This window comes from Oncorhynchus kisutch, linkage group LG15 (assembly GCF_002021735.2).
Source record: "Oncorhynchus kisutch isolate 150728-3 linkage group LG15, Okis_V2, whole genome shotgun sequence".
NCBI lineage: Eukaryota > Metazoa > Chordata > Actinopteri > Salmoniformes > Salmonidae > Oncorhynchus > Oncorhynchus kisutch.
In genome coordinates, this window is record NC_034188.2 from 88,223,255 (window position 1) to 88,235,754 (window position 12,500).

The window sequence follows — 12,500 nt, forward strand, 5'->3', positions numbered from 1 at the left end:
TTCTCTTATCAGACCTGCCACAACTTCTGGAGAAAAAAAATGAATGAATTGTGTTCTAGTCTCTCTATATTACCTCCTGCTCTGCGGTCAGCCACAGACACGCTGCTTATATTGTATGGATACAAGGCTAGTTCCTTCCCCGAGGGAAAGGGGACGGAATAGGATTGATGTTATCCTTTAGAAAACCATGTCTCAGTCACTAATATTTCCACAGCGTCTCAAACAACACCGTCCCACATAACATTTCACCTGTGTCCCAAAATGGAACACCCACAATTGCCTCTATTAGGACACTACTTTTCAACCAGACACAGAGTATGCCAAAAAAATGTGGGTCCTGGTCAAACGCAGTGCCTTTCTGAGCCACAGCCACCGACTCCATAACATTGCTGTTACCTTGGAGGCTTGCCTGAGGACATCCACCATCACTTTGACAGGCAGACCCTCTGTGATCTCCTTCATGGCTTCTATACACCACCTGTAGGCCTTCGACACACAGGAGCAGGAAACAAGACTCATCATTATAAAAAAAAAAAAAAAATGTGGGTCATTTAAGTAGATGCTCTTATCCGGTGACTTCAAAAATCAGTTCTGATCAACAACTGAAAAAAAGGACTTTCTAAATCCAAAGTGTCTTGCTAGCCTCCTCCTTAGCATTTTCTTGTAGTGTAGGGAGAACAATATCCTGTATGGCTCACACACAAAATATGACAAAAGTGGTTTTTTTTACTACCGGTTTATGATTGATTAAGAGTAAAGTTTGAAAAAGCTTTGGTTTAAAAAGAGATTTTGTGAAGAAATAAAAAAGAAAAGTTTACCTCATCGTAGTGACTCTTGGCAAAGAGCAAGGCACACAGCTCTCCATACAGGGATGCTTTGTTGGCGTGGTGGCCGTGTTTGGCTAGTTTGTCCACGTAGGACTGGGCCAGCTTGAATGTCTCTTCTCCCTGGTGGTATTTACAGTTCCCATTACGGACATGGAGCAGCCTGAGGAACACAGAGAACAGATGAGGGAAAGAGGCTCCTGTACCTACCAGCAATGAGGAAAATTAACTCGAGCTAGAACACCTTTATTCAGAAACTATTACAGACAGCCAGACAGCCAGACACGAACAGCTAGACAAGGACAGCCAGCCAGCCAGCTAGCTAGACAAGGACAGCCAGCCAGCCAGCTAGCTAGACAAGGACAGCCAGCCAGCTAGACAAGGACAGTCAGCCAGCCAGCTAGCTAGACAAGGACAGCCAGCCAGCCAGCTAGCTAGCTAGACAAGGACAGCCAGCCAGCCAGCTAGCTAGCTAGACAAGGACAGCCAGCCAGCCAGCTAGCTAGCTAGACAAGGACAGCCAGCCAGCCAGCTAGCTAGCTAGACAAGGACAGCCAGCCAGCCAGCCAGCTAGACAAGGACAGCCAGCCAGCCAGCCAGCTAGACAAGGACAGCCAGCCAGCCAGCCAGCTAGACAAGGACAGCCAGCCAGCCAGCCAGCTAGCTAGACAAGGACAGCCAGCCAGCCAGCTAGACAAGGACAGCCAGCCAGCTAGCTAGACGGCCAGCCAGACACAAACAAACAGCCAGCCAGACACAAACAAACAGCCAGCCAGACACAAACAAACAGCCAGACAAACAAACAGCCAGCCAGACACAAACAAACAGCCAGACAAAAACAAACAGCCAGACAAACAAACAGCCAGCCAAACAAACAGCCAGCCAGACACAAACAAACAGCCAGACAGACACAAACAGACGGCCAGCCAGACACAAACAGACGGCCAGCCAGACACAAACACAGACAGACAGACAGACAGCCAAACAAACAAACAAACAGCCAGCCACAAACAAACAGACAGCCACAAACAAACCAGCCAGCCACGAACAGACAGCCAGCCAGCCACGAACAAGACAGCCAGCCAGCCACGAACAGACAGCCAGCCAGCCACGAACAGACAGCCAGCCAGACACGAACAGCCAGACAGCCAGCCAGACACGAACAGCCAGACAGCCAGCCAGACACGAACAGCCAGCCAGCCAAGAACAGCCAGCCAGCCAGCCAGACACGAACAGCCAGCCAGCCAGCCAGACACGAACAGCCAGCCAGCCAGCCAGACACGAACAGCCAGCCAGCCAGACATGAACAGCCAGCCAGCCAGCCACGAACAGACAGCCAGCCAGCCAGACACGAACAGCCAGACAGACAGCCAGACACGAACAGCCAGCCAGCCAGCCAGCCACGAACAGCCAGACAGCAAGACACAGCTAGGACCTACCTGACGCAGCACTCCACAGCTCGGTACCAGTGCAGCACTTCGTCGTGGAGCGTGCTCAGCTGCAGGCACGACAGGAACACCTTCTCTGCATCACAGTACCAGCCTGCGTCAGACAGGAAGCCACCTAGAGGACAGAACCGACCATAATAACAAAGTATCAACTGGGGTACCTCCCAGATAGCCTCAGACATCAGTATGGTAGTGGGGTGTTACAGGTCATCTTGTTTGCAGTTGCACCGAGTATTTCAGAAGATGGATAAGATAGCCATTGTGTGTGTGTGTGTGTGTGTGTCCCCAATGGCACCGTATTCCCTATATAGTACACTACTTTTGACCAGAGCCCTATGAGTTCTGGTCAAAAGTAGTGCACTATATACGGTATAGGATGCCATTTGGGACAGACGTTACACGGTTCTTCGCCTTACCTAAAATGAAGCCGAACTGAATGGCCTTCTCTTTGACGTGGGCGTCTGACTCTGCAATGTAGGAGCAGCGACGGCTGAAGGAGTTGGCCAGGACAGAGGCCACCTTCACTCCATGGTCCATCAGGGCCTGGAAACAGTGGTGTAGCAGGTGTCTGGTAGGAGGGACAGAGTAGCTAAGGATTTTTTTGTTTTGAAGCTTTCATTTGACATATTAATAAAGAGGATACAAAAGAGGATAATAGAAGCAGAGAAAAGTCTCCGGATGAGAGCGAGGGATGTTCGCACTAAAAACCAAAGCTCTACAACCTGAAGCAGAATACACAGTTTAACACATCAACATTGATGTTGATGGGAGGGGTACATTAGGACTGCCATTAGTCTGAAATACCTGGGGAGTTTTTGGCACAATACCACACGGTTAACAGTGTGAACTAAGGCTGGGAAATGTCAGCGACATCACGATACCATATCCACCACACTTAGGTTCCCGATGCGACATGTCATGCGATATGTATTGTGATTCGATACTGTGATTTTATTGCAATTTGATGTTCCATAACGTATTGCTCAATCTGCTGCAGAGAGACGAGAGAGAGAGAGCCAGGAGAAAATTAGTTTTGATCAGTCATGGAAATAAAAGTGCTGAAAACTATTTTTTAATTTTGTATTTTTTAAGAAGATGGGAGAACAAGCTATAGGATAATAACGCCAGAGATTTGGCACAGGTAAAACTATTATAATATTATTATTACAAATCGATACTGGGGAGTCAAAGTCTGGATATAATATCATCCAGAATAATATCAAGATGGGTTATTGTATCGTTGTTCTTCCCTCATCACTGAAGGCCAAGCTGCATGACCCACAGTCATGAGACAGGAGTCATCTTTTTAGGGGTGAGTGACACACACACACACACACACTTTCCCTCCCTCTCTCTCTCTCTCTCTCTCTCATTCTCTCTGGTCATAAACCACTCAGTCAGTCCAGCCAGGCAGCATGTGTCTCAGCAGGTCACCTTCACTACACATCATGTCAGAGTGGTGTAAAACAAGACAGAACAGAGTGTGTGGGTGACTCCACTCTTAAACTGCAGTGGCCTTAGGTAGGTAATGTCATAGCACCCTATTCCCTACATAGTGAACTACTTTTCAAAAGTAGTGCACTATGTAGGGAATAGGGGTGCCATTTTGGGCGCAGCCCTTGTTTCAGGGGGTCTTTTGAGGAACCACCTCAGAGACGGATAGTGGAAAGGAAAAACCGACTGTCTTTGTGTGTGTGGGGTTACAACCCGGTCCATTTGGTACCTTACCTTTTGTCAGAAGCTCGTAGAACTTTGGCAAAAACCCCAAGCTCACAGAACTCCCCTCCCAGCTGGCATAGCTGGCCCTGTTGGTATAGCTGAGAGCAAGAGAGGAGAGAAACCGTTTGAGGTGGAGAAACCAAATAGGATCCTCGAGTGGGGGAGAGGCGCAGGAATGCCCACATACAGGAACGCCCTGAATTGCAGGCTAAAGTTGCACAATATTGCTGTTTTTTGTACAGACAGCATCAGATACAGTGTACAGATATGGTACATTCGGAAAGTATTCAGACCCCTTCGACTCTTTCCACATTGTTACATTACAGCCTTCATTCTGAAATGGATTTTAAAAAATGGTTATTTCCCATCAATCTACACACAATACTCCATAATGACAAAGCGAAAACAGGTTTAGACATTTTTGTAAATGTATTAAAAATGACTGTTTCCATTGATCCTCCTTGATTGGAGTCCACCTGTGATAAATTCATTTGATTGGACATGATTTGGAAAGGCACACACCTGTCTATATAAGGTCCAACAGTTGACAGTACATGTCAGAGCAAAAACCAAGCCATGAGGTCAAAGGAATTGTCCCTAGAGCTCCAAGACAGGATTGTGTTGAGGGACAGATATGGGGAAGGGTACCAAAAAAATGTCTGCAGCATTAAAAAGGTCCCCAAGAACACATTGGCCTCCATCATTCTTAAATGGAAGTAGTTTGGAACCACCAACACACTTCCAAGAGCTGTCCGCCCGGCCAAACTGAGCAATCAGGGGAGAAGGGCCTTGGTCAGGGAGGTGACCAATAACCCGATGGTCACGCTTACAGAGCTCTAGAGTTCCTCTGTGGAGATGGGAGAACCTTCCAGAAGGACAACCATCTCTGCAACACTCCACCAATCAGACCTTTATGGTAGAGTGGCCAGACATGCGTAAAAGGCACATGACAGCCCGCTTGGAGTTTGCCAAAAGGCACTTAAAGACTAAGACCATGAGAAATAAGAATCTCTGGTCTGATGAAACCAAGATTGAACTCTTTGGCCTGACTTCTGGAGGGAACCTCGCACCATCCCTGCGGTGAAGCATGGTGGTGGCAGAATCATGCTGTGGGGATGTTTTTCAGCGGTAGGGACTGGGAGACTAGTCAGGATCAAGGGAATGATGAACAGCACAAAGTAAAGAGAGATCCTTGAGGAAAACCTGCTCCAGAGGTTCACCTTCCAACGAGACAACAACCCTAAGCACACAGCCAAGACAACGCAGGAGCGGCTTTGGGACAAGTCTCTAAATGTCCTTAATGCCCCAACCAAAGCCCGGACTTGAACCACATCAAACATTGATGTAGAGACCTGAAAATAGCTGTGCAGCTGACAGACCTTGAGAGGAGCTGACAGAGCTTGAGTGACCTAGAGAAGAATGGGAGAAGCCCCAAATACACGTGTGCCAAGCTTGTAGCGTCATACCCAAGAAGACTCGAGGATGTAATCGCTGCCAAAGGTGCTTCAACAAAGTACTGAGTAAAGGGTCGGACTACTTATGTAAATATGATTTCCGTTTTGTTTTTTTATATATATACACATTTGAAAAAATGTCTAGACCTGTTTTTGCGTGGTCATTATGGGGTATTGTCTGTAGATTGATTTAATCCATTTTAGAATAAAGGCTGTAACATCAAAATGTGGGTCTGAATACTTTCTGAATGTCCTCTGCCTCCACGACGATGGCAGTATTATTTACTACAGAAATACGTTAAAATTGAACTTTAACTGAAAAATGTCTCATCTGTTATCTTCTCTGACCCGCTCTGAAAACACCTCATTACTGCAACTTAATCTCAATGGAAAAAACACGTTCGTTTAACACGATGTGATTACAATGCACGGGAACTCTGTCAGGGACAATATGCCATTGATTATTGTGAACCAGTCTGTCAGTGATTAATGACATTTCTTCTTACTATTATGATAAACTTGTATTAATATTATGAAATGATTTATCTATTGTTTTTGGCTGTAACTTTCTGTTTTTTCAACAATGTGGCCTCATAACCTGGGCACACAGACTTTGCTGCTGCTGAACCAAATACAATTGTGAAAACACTTCAGCTAGTGAAGTTCTTTATTTCACAAAATGTGAAGCATAATGTCTGTCTCCTAAAAAGCTTTTATTTTTTTTAGGAAACAACTTAGCGAGCTAACGTTAGCTAGCTAGGCACAATAACAAACAAGAAACTGAGCTAACTAATTTAGCTAACGGTAGCAAGCTAAAAAAAAATATTAAAAAATAAAAAATCACAATAGACTAACTAGCTAAAGTTTGGCCAAACAGTGACAGTCCTTACCTTATAATACACATCAAACCGTATATTTTCAGGAAGGGAGCGAATGTCCTTTCTAGATCGACTATAGTTGTCCACCACTGCAGATATAGCAGTGTTGTACAGTGTTTCAGGGATCCAGTCTAGCTCCACCGCCGCCATATTGTTTTCCTTCTTCAGCAACAGACTACTTCCAACCACAGATAGAATAACGACACAGATATTTCACCACATGTATAAATGAGAAGCATCCGCTTGGCGTTTCCGCTCACTACCAAATATGGTAGAGGAGAAGCCGAGAGACTTTGCAGTGGGAGAAGATAGAACGAGATGGGATTTTGGCCGATATCCTGCTAATTTACCTCATCGATGAAACATTTGATCTGAATACCTTTTTGACTTAACAGAGTGGATTTAGTTTGATAGATTTTACCCTTTGTCCAAGTTTTCCCCGAAAATTGCGTTGTTTAGAAGGCGTGAAAGGGCAAATTAGTTATTGTACACGCTTACTTCAGATTATGCGTTCCCTAATGGGAATATGCAAAAATATATACTAGACCGCGCCAATTGGATCTCGCTAACTCGTCCTTGCTTGTTCTGCCCACTATGACTCATTTGTCCCCATTTGAAACGACGGGCTGTGGGTCTATCTTGGTTTAGTTTTAAACATCTTCGTTCCAAACTCTCACTACATACTCTTCACTACCTAACTGGTGTAAAAACAATTTCTCTGCGACTCCTCATACACCATTTTGCTTCCAACTCAGAGGAAAACAGAGAACGATTCAAGGGTATTGCACAAACACAACCACTGGCTGTCATAATCCCATGTTTTGTCCCTCATTCCAGATCATTTGCAAGACCCCCCTCTGTACTGCACTCTCTCTCTGCTCCCGACCGATGGGGGGGTTCGATTAATAGCGCCCGTGTATGCGTGTATTGCATGGTTTAACGTTTATTGCATTCGATATGGAAATGGGCGTGAGCCAGGAGTCCTGCTCTGTCGGACGTTGAAGTCACCTCAAAACAACAGTTACGTAAATTAAGCACGTGTAGTAATGAGAAGGGTTTTGTGTTTTCAAATGTTTTTTAAAAATGTGTATAAAAACGCTTTAGCTGGCTTCCCGATTAAAACTAGTTAGGAAATTCAAAAATATAATTTTATGTTAAATAAATGTATGTTTCTGGACGATGCACCATGCTGCCTTGTTGACAACATAACAGTGCGGCGCGGGTTACTGCTGACGTCAAGGCCAGTGCCTTTCGGATCAGCAGAATCGAATCCGCCCCAAAAAACTGTAAACGAAGCTCCCGACCAATGACTTTACCGAGCAATGGGCGATAGATTTTTGGGGGAATGCGCCTGCGGTTGCCACCTTCTGTCGGGTACTGGTACAGGCCACTTTGGTAGAGGATAGGTATAATACGATGTCGTTGGTACAGGACATGTGATAAAATATCGTTGGTACAGGATAGGTATAATACAAAATCTTTGGCACAGATTAGGTGGCGTTCTTGGTTTACTTTTTTTGCAGTCGCGCTGGTCATTGGGAATAGAGTGCCATACTTTCGCTTTCTTCCGGGACAGTTTGTGGGTGATATGCACATATTTAATGTCTTTAATCTGGTCTCATGCCAAAATGTGTTGTAACTGGTTTTATTTCAACTAGGTTTCAAACTAAAATTCCATGTTGCTAAAAGGGTTTATTAAATTAAATTGCTTTTGTCACGTGCGCCGAATACAACAGGTGCGCCGAATACAACAGGTGTTGTTAACCTTATAGTGAAATGCCGAATACAACAGGTGTTGTTAACCTTATAGTGAAATGCCGAATACAACAGGGTTGTTAACCTTATAGTGAAATGCCGAATACAACAGGTGTTGTTAACCTTATAGTGAAATGCCGAATACAACAGGTGTTGTTAACCTTATAGTGAAATGCCGAATACAACAGGTGTTGTTAACCTTATAGTGAAATGCCAAATACAACAGGTGTTGTTAACCTTATAGTGAAATGCCGAATACAACAGGTGTTGTTAACCTTATAGTGAAATGCCGAATACAACAGGGTTGTTAACCTTATAGTGAAATGCCGAATACAACAGGTGTTGTTAACCTTATAGTGAAATGCCGAATACAACAGGTGTTGTTAACCTTATAGTGAAATGCCGAATACAACAGGTGTTGTTAACCTTATAGTGAAATGCCGAATACAACAGGGTTGTTAACCTTATAGTGAAATGCCGAATACAACATGTGTTGTTAACCTTACAGTGAAATGCCGAATACAACAGGTGTTGTTAACCTTATAGTGAAATGCCAAATACAACAGGTGTTGTTAACCTTATAGTGAAATGCCAAATACAACAGGTGTTGTTAACCTTATAGTGAAATGCCAAATACAACAGGTGTTGTTAACCTTATAGTGAAATGCCGAATACAACAGGTGTTGTTAACCTTATAGTGAAATGCCAAATACAACAGGTGTTGTTAACCTTATAGTGAAATGCCAAATACAACAGGTGTTGTTAACCTTATAGTGAGATGCCGAATACAACAGGTGTTGTTAACCTTATAGTGAGATGCCAAATACAACAGGTGTTGTTAACCTTATAGTGAAATGCCGAATACAACAGGTGTTGTTAACCTTATAGTGAAATGCCAAATACAACAGGTGTTGTTAACCTTATAGTGAAATGCCAATACAACAGGTGTTGTTAACCTTATAGTGAGATGCCGAATACAACAGGTGTTGTTAACCTTATCGTGAAATGCCAAATACAACAGGTGTTGTTAACCTTATCGTGAAATGCCAAATACAACAGGTGTTGTTAACCTTATCGTGAAATGCCAAATACAACAGGTGTTGTTAACCTTATCGTGAAATGCCAAATACAACAGGTGTTGTTAACCTTATCGTGAAATGCCAAATACAACAGGTGTTGTTAACCTTATCGTGAAATGCCAAATACAACAGGTGTTGTTAACCTTATCGTGAAATGCCAAATACAACAGGTGTTGTTAACCTTATCGTGAAATGCCAAATACAACAGGTGTTGTTAACCTTATAGTGAGATGCTTACTTACAAGCCCTTAAACAACAATTAAGTTAAAAGAAGAAAAAAATGTATTTTTGTAATTTTTTTATAAATAATAATAGAAACAAATTGAAATAACTAATTAAAGAGAAGCAATAGTATACAGTAGTTGTTGATATGTAATAAAAGCTGGAGATTTGGAGGAAATACTAATCAGAAAATCCACTTGAGCTACTGTACGTTGCAACCCCCCAATAAGTCAAGAAGACACCACTCAGAAAACATTTTTTATTTTATTTCACATATTTTCAATTCAAAATGTCCCACATGTACACATGCACTAGTTGCTGTCAGTGCTAAGCGGAACAGGGAGGAATAACAGAATGAACCCTGTAAAATGACTCAGTTCACCTGGAAAAACAAAAAAATGGACACATCTCAAAATATATATATATGGCAGTACTTTAGACCAGGGTTCCAGTCTAAATGTAGTGCATTACATCTGGAATAGGGTGTAATTTGGGACACCACCAAAATAAATGTTAATAAAAACATTATGCACAAAACAATCCCCAACAAAGTAACAGACAATACACCAGTATCACTTCACCTTTTTTTCTCCTCAATCCAGTTTAAAAAAAAGAAGATATATAACTAATATTGGCCTACTAGGAAATACAACAAACAAAAATGTTACAAAATGTCATTAAAATTGCACTTTGGTCTAGAAAAACAAAACAAAAACTACATATACTGTATGACTAAAGATAATGAATAATTTAACGAGAACTTATCATCAAGCAAATGTGGCAGTCGGTAGACCTTTCTAAAAAAAAAACACACTAGCACTGCTAAAAAAGTCCGATGCACTGTAAATGTCACAACAGCAGCTAAAATGAGGACAAACGGGTGAAATAATGAACCAACGCTTGAACTTAAATCACATCATTCACACAGGAAAGTCATATCTGTTTAGGTAACTGAAGAAGTCGAAGCGTCTTGACTGCTTTTCAAATAGAACATTCACATGATTCAAAAGATAAATAGCCGATCGGTCAAATTCCAAGTCAAATCAACATGAGAATAAAATTGAAGTTTTTAGCCTATGCCAATTTCTCTCGTAACCCCATTTATCAAATCAGGAGACCCTACAATGGGGTCGTGACCCCTAGTTTTGGAAACGCAGGCCTACACAGTTAATTGTCTGCATTTGGGACGCAGAATATTGTTGTTGGGGGTGAATGCAGCAAAAGGGGCAAAAAAATAAAAAATAAAATTGCAATTTACAGGTCTTATCTGATCTTATCTGACAGTGGGTACAACAACATCCTGCCTGACTGACTATATTACAGTTCACCTTCATCAACTACTAATGAATTATTACACTGAACAAAAATACAAACGAAACATGTAAAGTGTTGGTCTCATGTTTCATGAGCTGAAATAAAACATCCCAGAAAATGTTCCACACGCACAAAAAACTAAAAAATTCTCTCTAATTATGGGCACAAATTTGTTTACATTCCTGTTACGAAGCATTTCTCCTTTGCCAAGATTACCCATCCACCTGACAGGTGTGGCATATCAAGAAGTTGATTAATAAACAGCACGATCATTACACAGGTGCACCTTGTGCTTGGGGACAATAAAAAAGACCACTCTTAAAAAAAAAAGTGCAGTTTTGTCACAACAACACAATTACAACAGATGTCTCAAGTTGAGGGTTAGTGCAGTTGGCATGGCGACCGCGGGAATATCCACCAGAGCTGTTGCAACATCGTTCTAGATCATTTGACACGATACGTCCAGCGGTTCTTGTTGTATTTTTACCCCCCTTTTCCTCCCCAATTTCAATCTTGTCTCATCGCTGCAACTCCCCGATGGGTTTAGGAGAGGCGAAGGTCGAGTCATGCGTCCTCTGAAACATGACCCGCCAAACCACGGTTCTTAACACCTTCCAGGCTGAAAATTGAAAACACAAGGGATCCGACCCTTGTTTTCAATTTTCACCTAAAATGACATACCCAAAACTAACTGCCTGTAGCTCAGGACCTAAAATGACATACACAAATCTAACTGCCTGTAGCTCAGGACCTAAAATGACATACCCAAATCTAACTGCCTGTAGCTCAGGACCTAAAATGACACACCCAAATCTAACTGCCTGTAGCTCAGGCCCTGAAGCAAGGATATGCATATTCTTGGTACCATTTAAAAAGGCAACACTTTGACGTTTGTGGAAATGTGAAAGGAATGTAGGAGAATAGAACACAATAGATCTGGTAAAAGATAATAATTTTAAAAAAGTCAACCAATCTTTTGTATTTATTTTTTAAACCACCCTCTTTGAAATGCAAGAGAAAGGCCATCATGTATTATTCCAGCCCAGCTACAATTTAGATTTTGGCCGCTAGATTGCAGCAGTGTATGCGCAAAGTTTTAGATTGATCCAAAGAACCATTGCATTCCTGCTCAAAATCTTGTGGCAAGACTGTGCCTCATTTGTTTATGAATAACTTTTCATGTTCAAAATTGTGCACTCTCCTCAAACAATAGCATGGTATTCCTTCACTGTAATAGCTACTGTAAAGGGGACAGTGCAGTTAGATTAACAAGAATGTAAGCTTTCTGTGTATATTTCCTGGGAAATGTTCTTGTTACTTACAACCTCATGTTAATCGCATTAGCCTACGTTAGCTCAACCGTGCCGTGGGGGGGGGGGGGGTCACCGATCCAGAACCCGGAGGCCAGCCGCACCAATGTGTCGGAGGAAAGTGTCACAGTTCAACTGACGACAGAGGTCAGCCTGCAGGCACCCGGTCTGCCACAAGGTGTCGCTAGAACGCGGTGAGCCATGTAAAGCCACCCCCGGCCAAACTCTCCCCTAAACCGGACGATGCTGGGCCAATTGTGAGCTTCCCTATGGGACTCTGGTCACAGCCAGTTGTGACAGCCTGGGATCGAACCCCGGGCGAGCAGTTTTCAGATGTCAACGTTGTGAACAGAGTGCCCCATGGTGCCAGTGGGGTTATGGTATGGGCAGGCAGGCATAAGCTACGAACAACGAACCATTGCAATTTATCGATGGCGATTTGAACACACAAAAATACAGTGACGAGATCCCGAGGCCCATTTTATCTTAAGGTATCA

At 42.9% G+C, this 12,500-nt stretch overlaps 1 protein-coding gene and 1 pseudogene across 1 annotated transcript in view; both read right to left on the reverse strand.

The window, feature by feature from the left end:
- Window positions 1-7,206, reverse strand: part of LOC109905896 (amyloid protein-binding protein 2) — an 18,878-nt gene extending 11,672 nt beyond the window's left edge. Inside the window, exons 1-6 of the mRNA XM_020503551.2 lie at window positions 6,336-7,206; window positions 4,001-4,089; window positions 2,689-2,840; window positions 2,264-2,387; window positions 819-987; window positions 397-486 (exon numbers count right to left, since the gene is read on the reverse strand). Of these exons, the coding sequence (XP_020359140.1) occupies window positions 397-486; window positions 819-987; window positions 2,264-2,387; window positions 2,689-2,840; window positions 4,001-4,089; window positions 6,336-6,473 (762 nt within the window). The 5' untranslated portion in view covers window positions 6,474-7,206. The remainder of the gene's footprint in view (window positions 1-396; window positions 487-818; window positions 988-2,263; window positions 2,388-2,688; window positions 2,841-4,000; window positions 4,090-6,335) is intronic.
- A 2,418-nt stretch (window positions 7,207-9,624) lies between these two features.
- Window positions 9,625-12,500, reverse strand: part of LOC109904934 (protein phosphatase 1D-like) — a 21,390-nt pseudogene continuing 18,514 nt past the window's right edge.